Here is a 12164-nt window from a genome sequence, read left to right as displayed (position 1 = left end):
TTTGGGCAGTGACAGGAGTCACTTGCATTTGAAGTTGATTTTCATTCAGCTGAGATAGTAATAGAGCAGTTTTTCACTCCAGATCCAGTGTTCACTCATGCTTATTTGCATGGACAGATTTTTTCTGTGTAGAGTTAAAACTGGGAAGGGAGCTTACTGAAAAAAGCATATCCTTGTGAAAAACAGTCCTGAAAGTGACCCCTTGCATTTAGTACTGGGAGCTGTAAAGCTCCAGATCCTTTTTCTAGTACCACAGAGACAAGGATTTTAAAAACTAATGGCTGAGCCAGGCCTGAAGTAAGGGCAAATCATGCTGCAGTTGCCAGATAAGTAAAATGGGTTGAAGAAGGAATAGGGGAGTACAGGAACACCAATTTATTGCTGTGTTATAATAATTATCCTTTTCAGCATTAAAACTCCTATTCCATTCAGCACGAACAGAATGAGAGCTCCCATCATTATATTTAGTAATGGCCTAAATAACTTTTTAAAACAACACTGTAATAAAAGAAATTCTGTTTTTGTTCAGTGCTGTATGTATCTGCATATTTTTTTTCTTAATAGCTTGACATGTTGCAAGCTTACAAGTAATCTGAAATCCACGGAATTTGTGAATTGTCTCAGTTTACTTTTCAGTGAATTATACATGGTCTGTTGAAGAATCTCTGTCTCAGATAAATAATGTCAGCATTCAGTAGTGCTGTTGTACAAGCAGCATCCTGCCATGAGAACTTGCATGCAGCCTGGTAGGGAGGTCATGTGTCCTTTTGGATACATGGAAAATACAGTTTCTCATTAAAACATTAAAACAACTGTGCTGTCTACCAAATGCATGACAAAGATCATGGGTTCATGTCTCAGCTAAAGTCCTTCTTTGTTCAGGTTTCTAGAGCAAACACAGGATTCTCTGTACATCTTGTACAGCAACATTGCAGTCAATTTTCATGCTGCTGCTCCTGTCACTGACTGTACACTGCTTGTGTGGCTTGTCCCCAGGATTCAAACATGTTTAGTAAGCTACAGAATACATTTTGCTCTAAAGAAAATACAAATCTGAAGTAGTACACTAAATCGTATTTTCTTATTAATTTTTTCAGGTGTCTCATAGCATTGAGTTTTATCCAGGGATAGCATGGTTTTTCCAAATGCATATGTGATTAAATGTAAATCAGTATCTAAACTGCACTGTGATTAAAGAGGGAAATGTTCTTTACAAAAAGTTGAGCCCTACAAGTATAAAACAAGCCTTTCATGAAGTCACAGCTACGCCAGCATCCCCTCTGTTCTTTCCTGGGCTTGGGAAAGGAACTATTTAAAGTAATGGGCTTACCATATGGGAAGAAGGAAAATATTGAAAAACCCTCTTTTCCTTAGAGGCAGAAAGTATTAAAATTAGTCCATTCCTGGTCTTATAGTTCATATGAATATTTTGGAATTTTCCAACTACAGCAGAAATTTTATATGGGACTGTAAATCAGGAATATAACTCATCCATCATCCTGTTCTGTCTACCTGAGAAAAATTTTAAATTTTCAACAAGTTCTTACAGGACTGAATAGGCTGTAGTTTTGACCTATGCATTACTGCTGTATTAGGAAAATTCTTGTGTCACCTTATAAATTATAACTTCTTATCTAGATCCCTAAACCACAGGCACTGAGTGCACAGTCTAGGTATTTTGCATCAAGTTTTTTCTTACAGACACATAGTTCCCTGTCGATTTAGGTTGGAAAGGATATCTGGACGTCATCCAACATAACCTTCTGCTCAGAGCAGCAGTATCATCAAAGTTGAACCATTTCTCAAGGCCTTGCCTGGTGGAATTTGGAAAATATCCAAGGATGGAGTTCCCATAGCCTCTTTGGGCAGTTTGCTCCAGTGTTTAGCCACACTTGTGGTGAAGAATTGTTTTCCTGGTGTTTAATTTAAGTTTCCACTGTTGTATCTTGCAAATGGTCTCTTGCCATGTCATTGTGCACCTCAAAGAGGAGTCTGGCTCCATCTTCTCTGTAATCATCTGATAAGATCAAGGAACTGCTGTTAGAGGTCACTCTGATATTTCCTCTTTTCAGCTGAACAAATCCAGTCCCTTCAGTCTCTTCTTACATCTCAGGCACTGATGCTGCTGAGGGAATTCAGTCACAGTGACATGAGCTGTGTGTAGTCAGGAGACCTTTGGAGCATGCTGAAGGGACAATATCTTAATCCAGGCGATAGTTTAAACACAGCAGAGGCGTTACTGGGTCTGTTGATTACCAACACAGCTGAACTAATTAGTGATGTCAAGACTGATGGCAACCTGGACTGCATTGGTCATGCCCTGGTGGAACTCGTACTCTTGGGGGACCAGGTGAAGAGTAAAGACAGCACTGAATTTTATGAGCATGAACTTTCAGTTGTTAAAGGCATCAGTGGATGGGATTCCATGGGAAACTGCCCTCAGGTTTAAAGGAGCAGAACAGAGCTTTGAGGATATTTTCCTGATATCACAAGAGCTCTTTGCTTGTGCATGTAAGAAATCAGGCAAGGAAGGCAAAGACCAGCATGGCTGAATGAGGACCTTCTGATCAAACTGAAGTGTAAGAAGGAAATGCACAGTCAGTGGAACCAGGGAACAATCTGTGAGGAGTACAGGAAAGCTGCCCAGATGTGTAGGCATGGGATTGGGAAAGCTAGCGGCACGCTGGGGCTGAGTTGGCAAGGAGTGCCAAGACAGGCTTCTATAGGTGCCTTAGGAGGCTTGAGGAGTGGACCCATATAAAGTGGCCCAAACCTGGACACAGTATTGCAGGTTCAGCCTTCTAGTGTCAAACAAAGGAGAATAATCACTTGTTTCAGCCTTCTGTCTGCACCTGTGCTGTACCTTGGTTCTGAATGACAGCCTCCACATCCAGTGAGTCAGGTGTTGCCCACACCTCTCACAGGAACAGGTTTGTCATACCTGTCAGTGTCTGATTATCTTCTGTTGTTGTGCTAATACAGATATTAATGAGTGTGCTTTGGATCCTGATATTTGCTCCAATGGGATTTGTGAAAACCTGCGTGGCAGCTATCGCTGTAACTGCAACAGTGGCTACGAGCCTGACCCTGCTGGAACCAATTGTGTGGGTGAGTTGTTGTTTTTTATTGTGGCTGAATTATTTATCACTACATTGATGCTGATTTGACCTGACTGAATTTAGGTCGCAAGGCACCTGCTTCTTCAAGTTATAATGAAAATGCAGAAAATCTGGAATGGTGCTTTTCTCAGTTGCTGCATAGTTATTATTCTTACTGTATGTTTTCCTGTCGTTTAGTGGGTGAGTACTGCTGTTTGGGAAGTGTAAGCAGGAGGTAACACTTCAGGTTTCGTTCTCTGTCTAATTAATTTTATTATTCATGGTCATACATGAAATCCAGTGTTTTTTTTCTTTTGGGAATTCTTACATCCAAAAAAAGTGTATTATACCACAAGTGCATTGTACAATAATGTTGCTTATAGCCTTGTAATTTTAAGCAGAAAGGTGAAGTTTGGTTAAATTACAAGCTAATGGAAGTTTCTCTGAAACCATCAGGATACTTAAAGTATCGTCCTTAAGTACTGTGTTTATTTTGCACGTAAAGGTTTACTGACCTGTCACTGCTGTTTGTGCTCAGCAAACCCCCACCATTTCTGGTGGGCAAAACCTGGTCCATATAGCTGTGGTACAGTTTTCATATCAAACATACCTTCTTGGTGATGCAAAGCAAACAAAAAGTAAAGAAAGTGTTTCCTTTCATCTGCTCAAATAAAGGAACTTTACAGCTAGTTACTTCCTAAAGCCCTAAGTACGACCTTTTGTCAGAAAAAGCACTGCTGCAGAAAATTATTGGTGTTTTTCTTTTTAAAATGCTTCATGTACTATTCATTCTCCAAGTGGATTTTATGGGAAGGGATTTTATTTATCTAGTTACTCTTGGGACTAGGTAAGTGCTAGTATAATCTATGTATTTACTTAAATAAAGATAAAGCTCACTGAATGTGAACAAGTGTTTACTCTTAGATAGAATTTTTCCATGAAAGAACTGAATTATGAGCACAGAGATAAAAGAGTGAAAGATTTTAATTAAAGACATAGATTATGAGATGCCAGGAAATAGAAATGGTAATCAGTCAGAATGCAGACAGTATTTTTGTCAGGTCAGAGTGGGTTTAGAGCATGAGCTATGTTGTTCTGTGTTTTTACAGAGCGTATCACAACAGATTGCAGTCCAAATCTGAAGTTATTCTATGAGATTCTAAGGAAATAAAGCATTCATCATGCTGCAGTTTGGGTTAAAGGATTGTATGACAATAAGCTGAAATTGCTCTTGAAAATTTAAATTCACAAATCCATCTGCCTTTCCGTGGTTGAAATCAGATGAAGTTAAATTAAGGACAGGTTAGTTTAGAAGAGCTGTTTTTTAATTCATGGCTGCCAGACATAAATCTTGGATTCATCATCTGGGGAAACTTAGGCTTTATTGTCTGAATCCTAAATGTATTCATAAGCACAAGTTGGAAAATCTAAAGTAGTTGGGGAAACCAAAATTCTCCAGATTGTAGTTATAGTGCGTTCTCACTTCTCTATTTTTAAACTTAAAAGCTCTCTAAAAGTCTATTTGATTTAAGATTTCAGTTGCAGTATTAGGTTTGGGAACTCAAGCAGACAGTAAAGAGGAGACACCCTGAAACAGGATAAAATGTCAGATTTATCCGTACTTACTCTATCAATATTCTTCTATATGCTTAGGTTATTGTAACATGTGATGGGCATTAGAAGAAAAGGCTTGAAATGATAGATTTTTTTTTTTCTTTCATAGAATTAATAATAGGGCAATGAGGAAGACACATTACTTTTTATTAGAATTATTTTCAGTTAGTTTAAGAGAAGTTCAGGGAATTATGTTAAGATATGGGATTTTCCTAGTCAGTGTGCTTGATATCCCGGTGTTAATCATAGTTTTTTTTTTAAATACAGTGCTCTTCTGGAGGGGAGGTACATGTGTACTCTTGAGATGACTGCCATACATGAACTGTACAGGATAGATTTTAATGTACTTCATGGATAACAAAAACAATTTTAGCCTATTAAACAGAGTTAGAACAGTAATTAACACACCGCTGTTTGTGTGTTTAAAAAAAATAGTTAAAATACTGTTTTCAAAGCAAATAGACCTTCCTGAATTCATATGGTGTAGACACACTAATGACAAGGTCATTGCAGGAAAACATAATTATTCTTTTAAGACTGACCATTAACTAATTTTTGAGCTTGCTAGTAAAAAAAAAAAAAAAACAACCAAAACTTTAGAGGCAGAACAGAAATTTTTGCAGTAAAAACCTGAAAATGAGTTAGATCTTTGAAACTAAGAACTGTCATTTTTGGTCATGGTCTGACTCCTGTCTCTGCAGACGTTGACGAGTGCTCCGTGAATGGGCTGCTGTGTGACAATGGGCTCTGCCGGAACACCCCGGGCAGCTACAGCTGCTCCTGCCCCAAGGGTTACCTGTTCAGCTCGGAGACAGACACCTGTGAAGGTGAGGAACCTGCAAGTTGTGTCCATTTGGTTGTCTATTGTGTCACATCGAAGCAAAACGATCACAGGAGATACCAGAGGAGAAGAGAGAGCTGTGATGTTGCATAAATCTTCACACTCCTCCTGTAATTTCTATGCAGTACTTTTTATTGTGCTGGGTATTGCTGTTGAATTTCTTTTAAAGTAATAATTTTGGTTTTATATGAAAATGCTTTCCTTTCCTTAGCTACAACATTTTTAAACTACAATAGAGGGCAATATGTGCTTGTCTTTGACCATGTACCAGGAACACCGTGTCTGTCATTTAGGAAAATGCATCTGTTTTGATCACAGACTCTCCTTTTTCTTTTCTCCCTTCTTCTCTCCCTTCAGTCTGTGGTGATAGTTAATTCTAGCCCAAATCCTGTTATGTGTGATGCATTCCAGGATCTGGATATTACTGCCTAGTAATACTAAAATTGTCCTTTATTTTTACAGTGTAATCAAAATTGCTTTCTTATATTACTATTTAACACAGATGTTAAAGCTGAAAAAATGTCATATAGCAGAAACTAATGATAAATTTTAATTAATTTTAAAAAAATATGGAAAGCTGTACCAAAAAAAGAATAAAGTTTGATGTATTAGCTTATGTGCCAACTCTTAATTAGTATTTGGTGTAGTAGAATTTTAGTGGTCCTCTTTATTTTTTGTTTGGTTCCACAGTCCGTAAATCTCAGCATTTGTGATCATTAGAAAGTTTTTATAGTAAATGGTTTTGCATTTCTGTGAGTGATGGGGAAGCTATAATTTCCTGTTGCAAAACTCTTGTTATGTGAACCAGTGTAATCACCCAGATTTTTCTGAAGTGGTGGAAGATGTTATTGTCCTCAGCTCCTTGTTATTATTGATCAGGTGGAAGTTACTGCCATACAGCTAAGCAAACATATAGAAAGGAAAGTTTTAGGTTCTGGTGGTATAAAGTCATTCACATATTCTATACAAAACTTCCTCACTCCTTCTATGCAAAATAAATTATATTCCTTTATATTTTAATACATGTGGGTTTCACAGGTCACCTTTAAGAGTTAGTTCTTGCTCTTTCTGCATGTTGCACTTGGGTAGCACTTGTTCAGATTGGGGCTTTTCTTGTGCCAACCCCCATGGATTTACAGAGCTTTCTGTGCCAAGTTATCTCAGTGCCTATCTACCCACAGTGCAAAGGAATTTATTCTTCAGGGTATGTCTCTGTGATTAGTGTCTCTGCACAGGAAGTTTCTGGCTGTGGAAACAATGTACTGTGTGCCCTTAATGTGCATGTTTCTTAAGGAATCTTCTAGATAGAAAAACTGATACAGTATGGTAAGGGGAGGTGTTACGACCAAGAACATCAGACCAGAAAACAGTGACCTAAAGCTAGGTGCATGAGAAGCCAGAATGCAAACAACCCAGCCAATCTTGTCGAATTAAAATGTATCTACATTTTCAAGCAGTAAACTTAGATTTATTTTTTTAGGGTAATAATACTATTAATATGTTATACATCTTTAATCTCATTGTTAGGTTGACATCTAAATTTAGCCAGTGAGGTAAAAAAAGCTGGTCAGGAGGGGTTTTGTGTAAAAGTGTCTGTAAAACCTATTAAATGTGTTGCATTTTTGCTCCTATTGAGTAGGCAGTAGTAATGCTGGGTTGGCAGCAGAGAAAAAAGTACTCTTTCTCTGCCCAAATCCTGTTTCTTGTAATTCGTTTTGGAGTTACAAGTTCACTGGTTGTAAAATCCTGCTGTAGTCAGGAGCTCTGTGCTGAGCTCTGAAAATGCTCTGATGCTTATTACTCACCACTGTATTTTTAATATGACTCTCATCAGCAACTCTGAAGAAACAACAAAACCCTTCACTGGTTTTGTTTGTAGTTCAATTGAAATTTTTTATCAATTTGATGTGAGGAGTAGGAGACTGGTTTGAGGCTCCAGAGTCTGTGAAAGTTGAGATTTTTATGACAAGCTCCATGGTTTAGTTTGTGTTTCCAGTGACATAACTAGTTAAATGTAAACCAGATGTGCTTTGAAGTTCATTTCCAGGAATGTACAGCAGACTGTTTCAATTTTTGTTTCTCTGACGTTTACAATGTACACTCACTTCACTTAAGAGAAAAAACATTTTAAAGCATGCCTCAACAAAAATCTTCATACATACTGGTTTTTATTTTAAAATACAAAATAGTGTTAAAATCAGTTTGGTTTCTTGCTTGCTCTTTCAAAAATTACCATTTATTATTATTGTGAGAAGGTGGAGGGAAACAATTTTTGGCGTTTGTTTACAATGAGCATATGATTCTTTTTCACTCTATTCAACAGTGCACTAATGCTGAAATGCATTTAATATCATCTTTTAATCTTTTTTTTTCCTGGATGCTGGTTTTGGGATGTAGTCAATGCACTATTATCAGCCTATTACTACCCAAATTCATTGGGTTTGGGGTTTTGTTTCTTTTTTTTTTCTTCTTTCTTAGCATAGTGTTAAAGCATATCAAATGGAGAAAGGCCTAGAACATGGCCCATGAAGCCAAGTGAGCTGCCTCTACTTTTCAAAAAGTGTTGAACTTTGGCCCCTCCATGTCCACTTTTTCCTTTCTTTGGCTGTAGTTTTGGGAACATTGGCTTCCAGGTGAGGCCCTCAATTATTTTTTTGTCAGGTTTGGGTTTAAAATCTGAAAATTTGAAAAAAAAAAAGTCTTCCCCTTGAGGAGGATTGATTGCAATCCTAACTTGCTAAATTCCAGGGAGAATTAAACATAGGCGTGATAACCTCATATTACCTCTATAAATGTGAAGCACTTTAAGTTTCATGCATCTTCTTAATATTTTCTTAATGAGGTTGAAGTGATGTTTTGGATAGTGGCACCTGTCTGCTTTTTACTTTGTATTGCACACTGGTTGTGTCTGTGCAAAGCTGTGTGATTGGTTGAACTGCCAGCTCTTAAAACGATGTGACACTTTACATGAAGATCACCTGTTTCCAGCTTTAAATACCTTCACAGATGATGCCTGGTCTCTCATGGCAACTTCTCTGAAGCTGCAACTTCGTAAAAGAAGGGAAGAACACTCATGATTGATTGGACAGAGAACACATCACTTCAATTTTTTTAGTTTGTCCTGTCTTCTCAATTTTTTTCTCACTTTTTTTAAAGCTAGGCAAACTTCTGAAAGCAAGATGGCAGATGGAGAGGAAGCAAAAGTCTGTCTTTCTCCCAGAGCATGTCTGTTCAGAGGATTATTTGACATAAAGTGCATACTTGAGATCACTTATTTGTGTCACTGTGATTTATGATTTATTTGGTTTCTCTGCAAGAGCAGGAGAGACCACTCCCCACTACCAGGTGCTGCTGGTGGAGGGAGAGTGTGGGAAGCAACAGAGGCAGGGAGCATTCCTTGGGTAATAAAAACGGAGACAATAGAGTATAAAATATATTCACAGGGAGGAGAAGGCCTTGGTGCAGAGCAGATAATTGCTGGTGAGGACTCTGGATTGCCAGCTTGGATACAGAGGGACTTGTAGCTTATTCTCAGAACTAACAGTGAGGCACATTGTCCTGACCTGATAAAGCCTCTTAGCTTTTATATCTCTGCATCTGTGTATGATTAATCTGTAAAATGGGCGATCCACAGTTTGAGAGTAGGCTTCAGAAACATAAAGCTCTGTCGTTGTTCAGAAAGTTGCTGACAGTCAAAGACAAGTCCTGTTTGCTCTTTGTAGATAAGTCCATTAAGTAAAGGATCTGTGAAAGCTGGTTTTAAATTAAGTGCTTGCTTTTGGCATGAAGAGAGACACCACTGTTTCCAAAGTTTACCGATTTCTGGGTATTTTTATCCCTCTCTCTCTCTTTTTTTCCTTTTTTTTTTTTCCTAATAATATATGCATATTATTAAATGATATATTTTTAAGTACTTATTCCTTCCTGTGATGTACTTCTCTAGTGAAATGAAGGCTTGATGCATCATATCAAAATAGCAAATAGTAACTCTTAGAAAAATTTTTAAAAATACAGAAGATATTTCAATTTGCCTTGAAAATGATCTCTTGATGTTATTAATATCTTCAGGGCTTAGCTAGATACTGCTAAGGTTATAATTAATTTAAATTAAGCTGGTTTAATTTATGGATATTATTGCTAGCACGTATAAGCAAGCACTAAACATTTTTTTACTTCTAGCCTGCCAAAAGGAAATGTTTGGATTAGAATGTACAACTTAATTCAGGACCCATATAAAAAAAATAAATTGGTTGGGTTCAGGAAGAAATGGTGAATGTGCATCAGCAATTCTCTTTGGAGAGAATTTTTTAGTGTTGTTTTAATCTTTAAACTGATTCCACTTTAAAAAAAAATCAGCAAATAATGCTGTCTGCAGGGGTCCTATTCTTGCATGTGAACAGGCTTAAAAACCTCACAGGGATAATAAACAGGATTTAGGGGCTAAAGAGAAGTACCATTTACAGTGTTCCAGTTACTCCTATTTCTTCGACATTTCCATAACTAGAGAATTGCAGCCAGCATTGTGATATTTTGCTTCTGACAGGGTTTTCTTAATTCTTCTCATGGAGCCATAAATGACAGAAACAATGAGGACTTTGTTTGTGCTCTGTATGGTGTGGCTGGGAATGCATTTGCATTCTGTGAAAAAGGAGTTTTGTTTTCTCACGGGACGGTTGTAATTGATGCTGGAGAACTTTATGGTTCATGGTGTTGGAAATCAACTGTCCTTGTAGAAAAGGGCCATTTAATTAACGCTGTCAAAATATGTGCACTTCAAAATACAGGCTACCTGTCTGTCCCTGTACCTTTTGAATGCCTTGCTGGGAGGAGTGGAGGGACAAATATTCCAGGCAGTCCTGGCCCCTCATAGCCTACAGCAGCATTTAGAGAGTATAAATTACTGTGTAATACTTCCCAGAAGCACACTGTAGTTCTAATAATGTCCGTTGTTTCTGGATTACAGATATAAATGAATGTGAAAGCAGCCCATGTGTCAATGGTGCCTGCAGGAACAACCTTGGATCGTTCCACTGTGAATGTTCCTCCGGCAGCAAGTTGGACCCTACAGGACTGATTTGTATTGGTGGGTATTTCCTCCTGTTATTTTCCCTTTTTATAAATAAATACATATATATATATATATATATATATATGTACACACATATTCTACATATATATATAAATTTTAGTGTCCTTTGATTATTCTATTGGGAAAAAAGCAGAATGCTGCAGAGATTTTATTGGAGTAAGCAGCAACAGTTGCTTACAGGATGTCATTAGCATTATCACCTGAAGCCATTTATTAATTATGGTTTTTTCCTTGCCTTTCAAGAAAACTCACAAGGATTGCAGTTATCTACACATTGCAGGTCTTCATAAGCTGCCATTGCTTCATACTATTTCTGTAGCATAATTGAAATTATTGTAGGATATGTGTGGTGCTCCAGCTGGATGTGGTGTCATTAATAACTGGGTGTCATTAGTAAGTGAGTGATGCTAATTTTAAATGTTACTTTTGTTTTCAGATGGATTTGTTTGGCATTTTTCATTCAAATTTCCTGCCTTGTCAGGATTTTCTTAAGATGGAAAAATGAATGCAAAGACTCAAGTTTCTATTTAATGGTGGAATTCTTCCATGCCTTCATATTTTTTTTAAGTGAATGTTACTTTTGTGCCTAAGCCTTCTCTTATATTTCCTTGTAACATCACTGGCTGGTGAAGTTTATTATTGGTTTTTTTTCTGTTCATGTTGTGCTAATTTCTTGATATAACCACACTAACCTATGCTTTTTTGTACCTCTTATTTTTAATTTTCTTTTGTTCTCACATCCAAAGGGGCCACAAGTTCACCAAGAGCCTAATTACAACAGTGTTCTGGATTTACTTTGCAAATGGTTTTCATTGGATTGTTTACAGTGTGAGGCCTGGATAGCAGTGATAAATAACATAAAATATAAACAAACCAAAAAAAGTAGCTGAGTAGTCAGATGAAAACTGAAGAACAGGATCCAGCTACATACTGTGAGCCTAATCATTAGTTTTTCATGTTGACAAAAATTGTCTTAGGAACAACGTTTTTGTACTGCAAGTGTGAATATGTTAAGACAGAAGGGTCAGAAGTAGAGCTGATGCAAGACATACAGATTGTTACTGCTAGAGCCCAGTTTTTCACCTTGGACGAAATTTCATTGGCATTTGAAGCCTTGAGAGGAGGGCAGGCTGGGTTATTGAAAAGTGAGTGAGGGGCTGGAGGCTACAGGTGGTTGATTTGCTGTGTGGAAAAACTTACAAATGTTCTTGTCATATGTATGCCATTTTAAATCTCAAGTTGATTTTCCCGTTACCACTGTAGAGAAAGACTTGTATATTGATCCTAATTTTTTTTTTTTTTTATCAGACTGCCTCTGTAAAGCACTGCTGTAACAACAGATACCTTATTCCAAAACATAACTGAAGGGCTAAAATAGTATGGTGGTTTAGGATTTTTTTGTATTCTACTTAGGACTAATCAAAGTAAGGTAGTGTCAGATTCTGACTAGCTTTTTCTTTACTTTCAAACTTGCTCTCGTGTCAGAACCAGAATCAGTACCACATTATTCAGCATAGATGTA

At 37.3% G+C, this 12164-nt stretch overlaps 1 protein-coding gene across 3 annotated transcripts in view; it reads left to right on the top strand.

Moving 5' to 3' along the window:
- Nucleotides 1–12164, top strand: part of FBN2 (fibrillin 2) — a 118640-nt gene that overhangs the window by 51856 nt on the left and 54620 nt on the right. For all 3 annotated transcript variants that reach the window (XM_032096785.1, XM_032096784.1, XM_032096783.1), the window contains 3 exons: nt 2983–3108; nt 5414–5539; nt 10517–10636. In XM_032096785.1, the coding sequence (XP_031952676.1) occupies nt 2983–3108; nt 5414–5539; nt 10517–10636 (372 nt within the window). The remainder of the gene's footprint in view (nt 1–2982; nt 3109–5413; nt 5540–10516; nt 10637–12164) is intronic.

The sequence above is a fragment of the Corvus moneduloides genome, chromosome Z, assembly GCF_009650955.1.
Source record: "Corvus moneduloides isolate bCorMon1 chromosome Z, bCorMon1.pri, whole genome shotgun sequence".
In the NCBI taxonomy this organism is placed as follows: Eukaryota; Metazoa; Chordata; class Aves; order Passeriformes; family Corvidae; genus Corvus; species Corvus moneduloides.
Note: the sequence above shows the minus strand (reverse complement) of the source record. Positions and strands in the feature narration are given on the sequence as shown.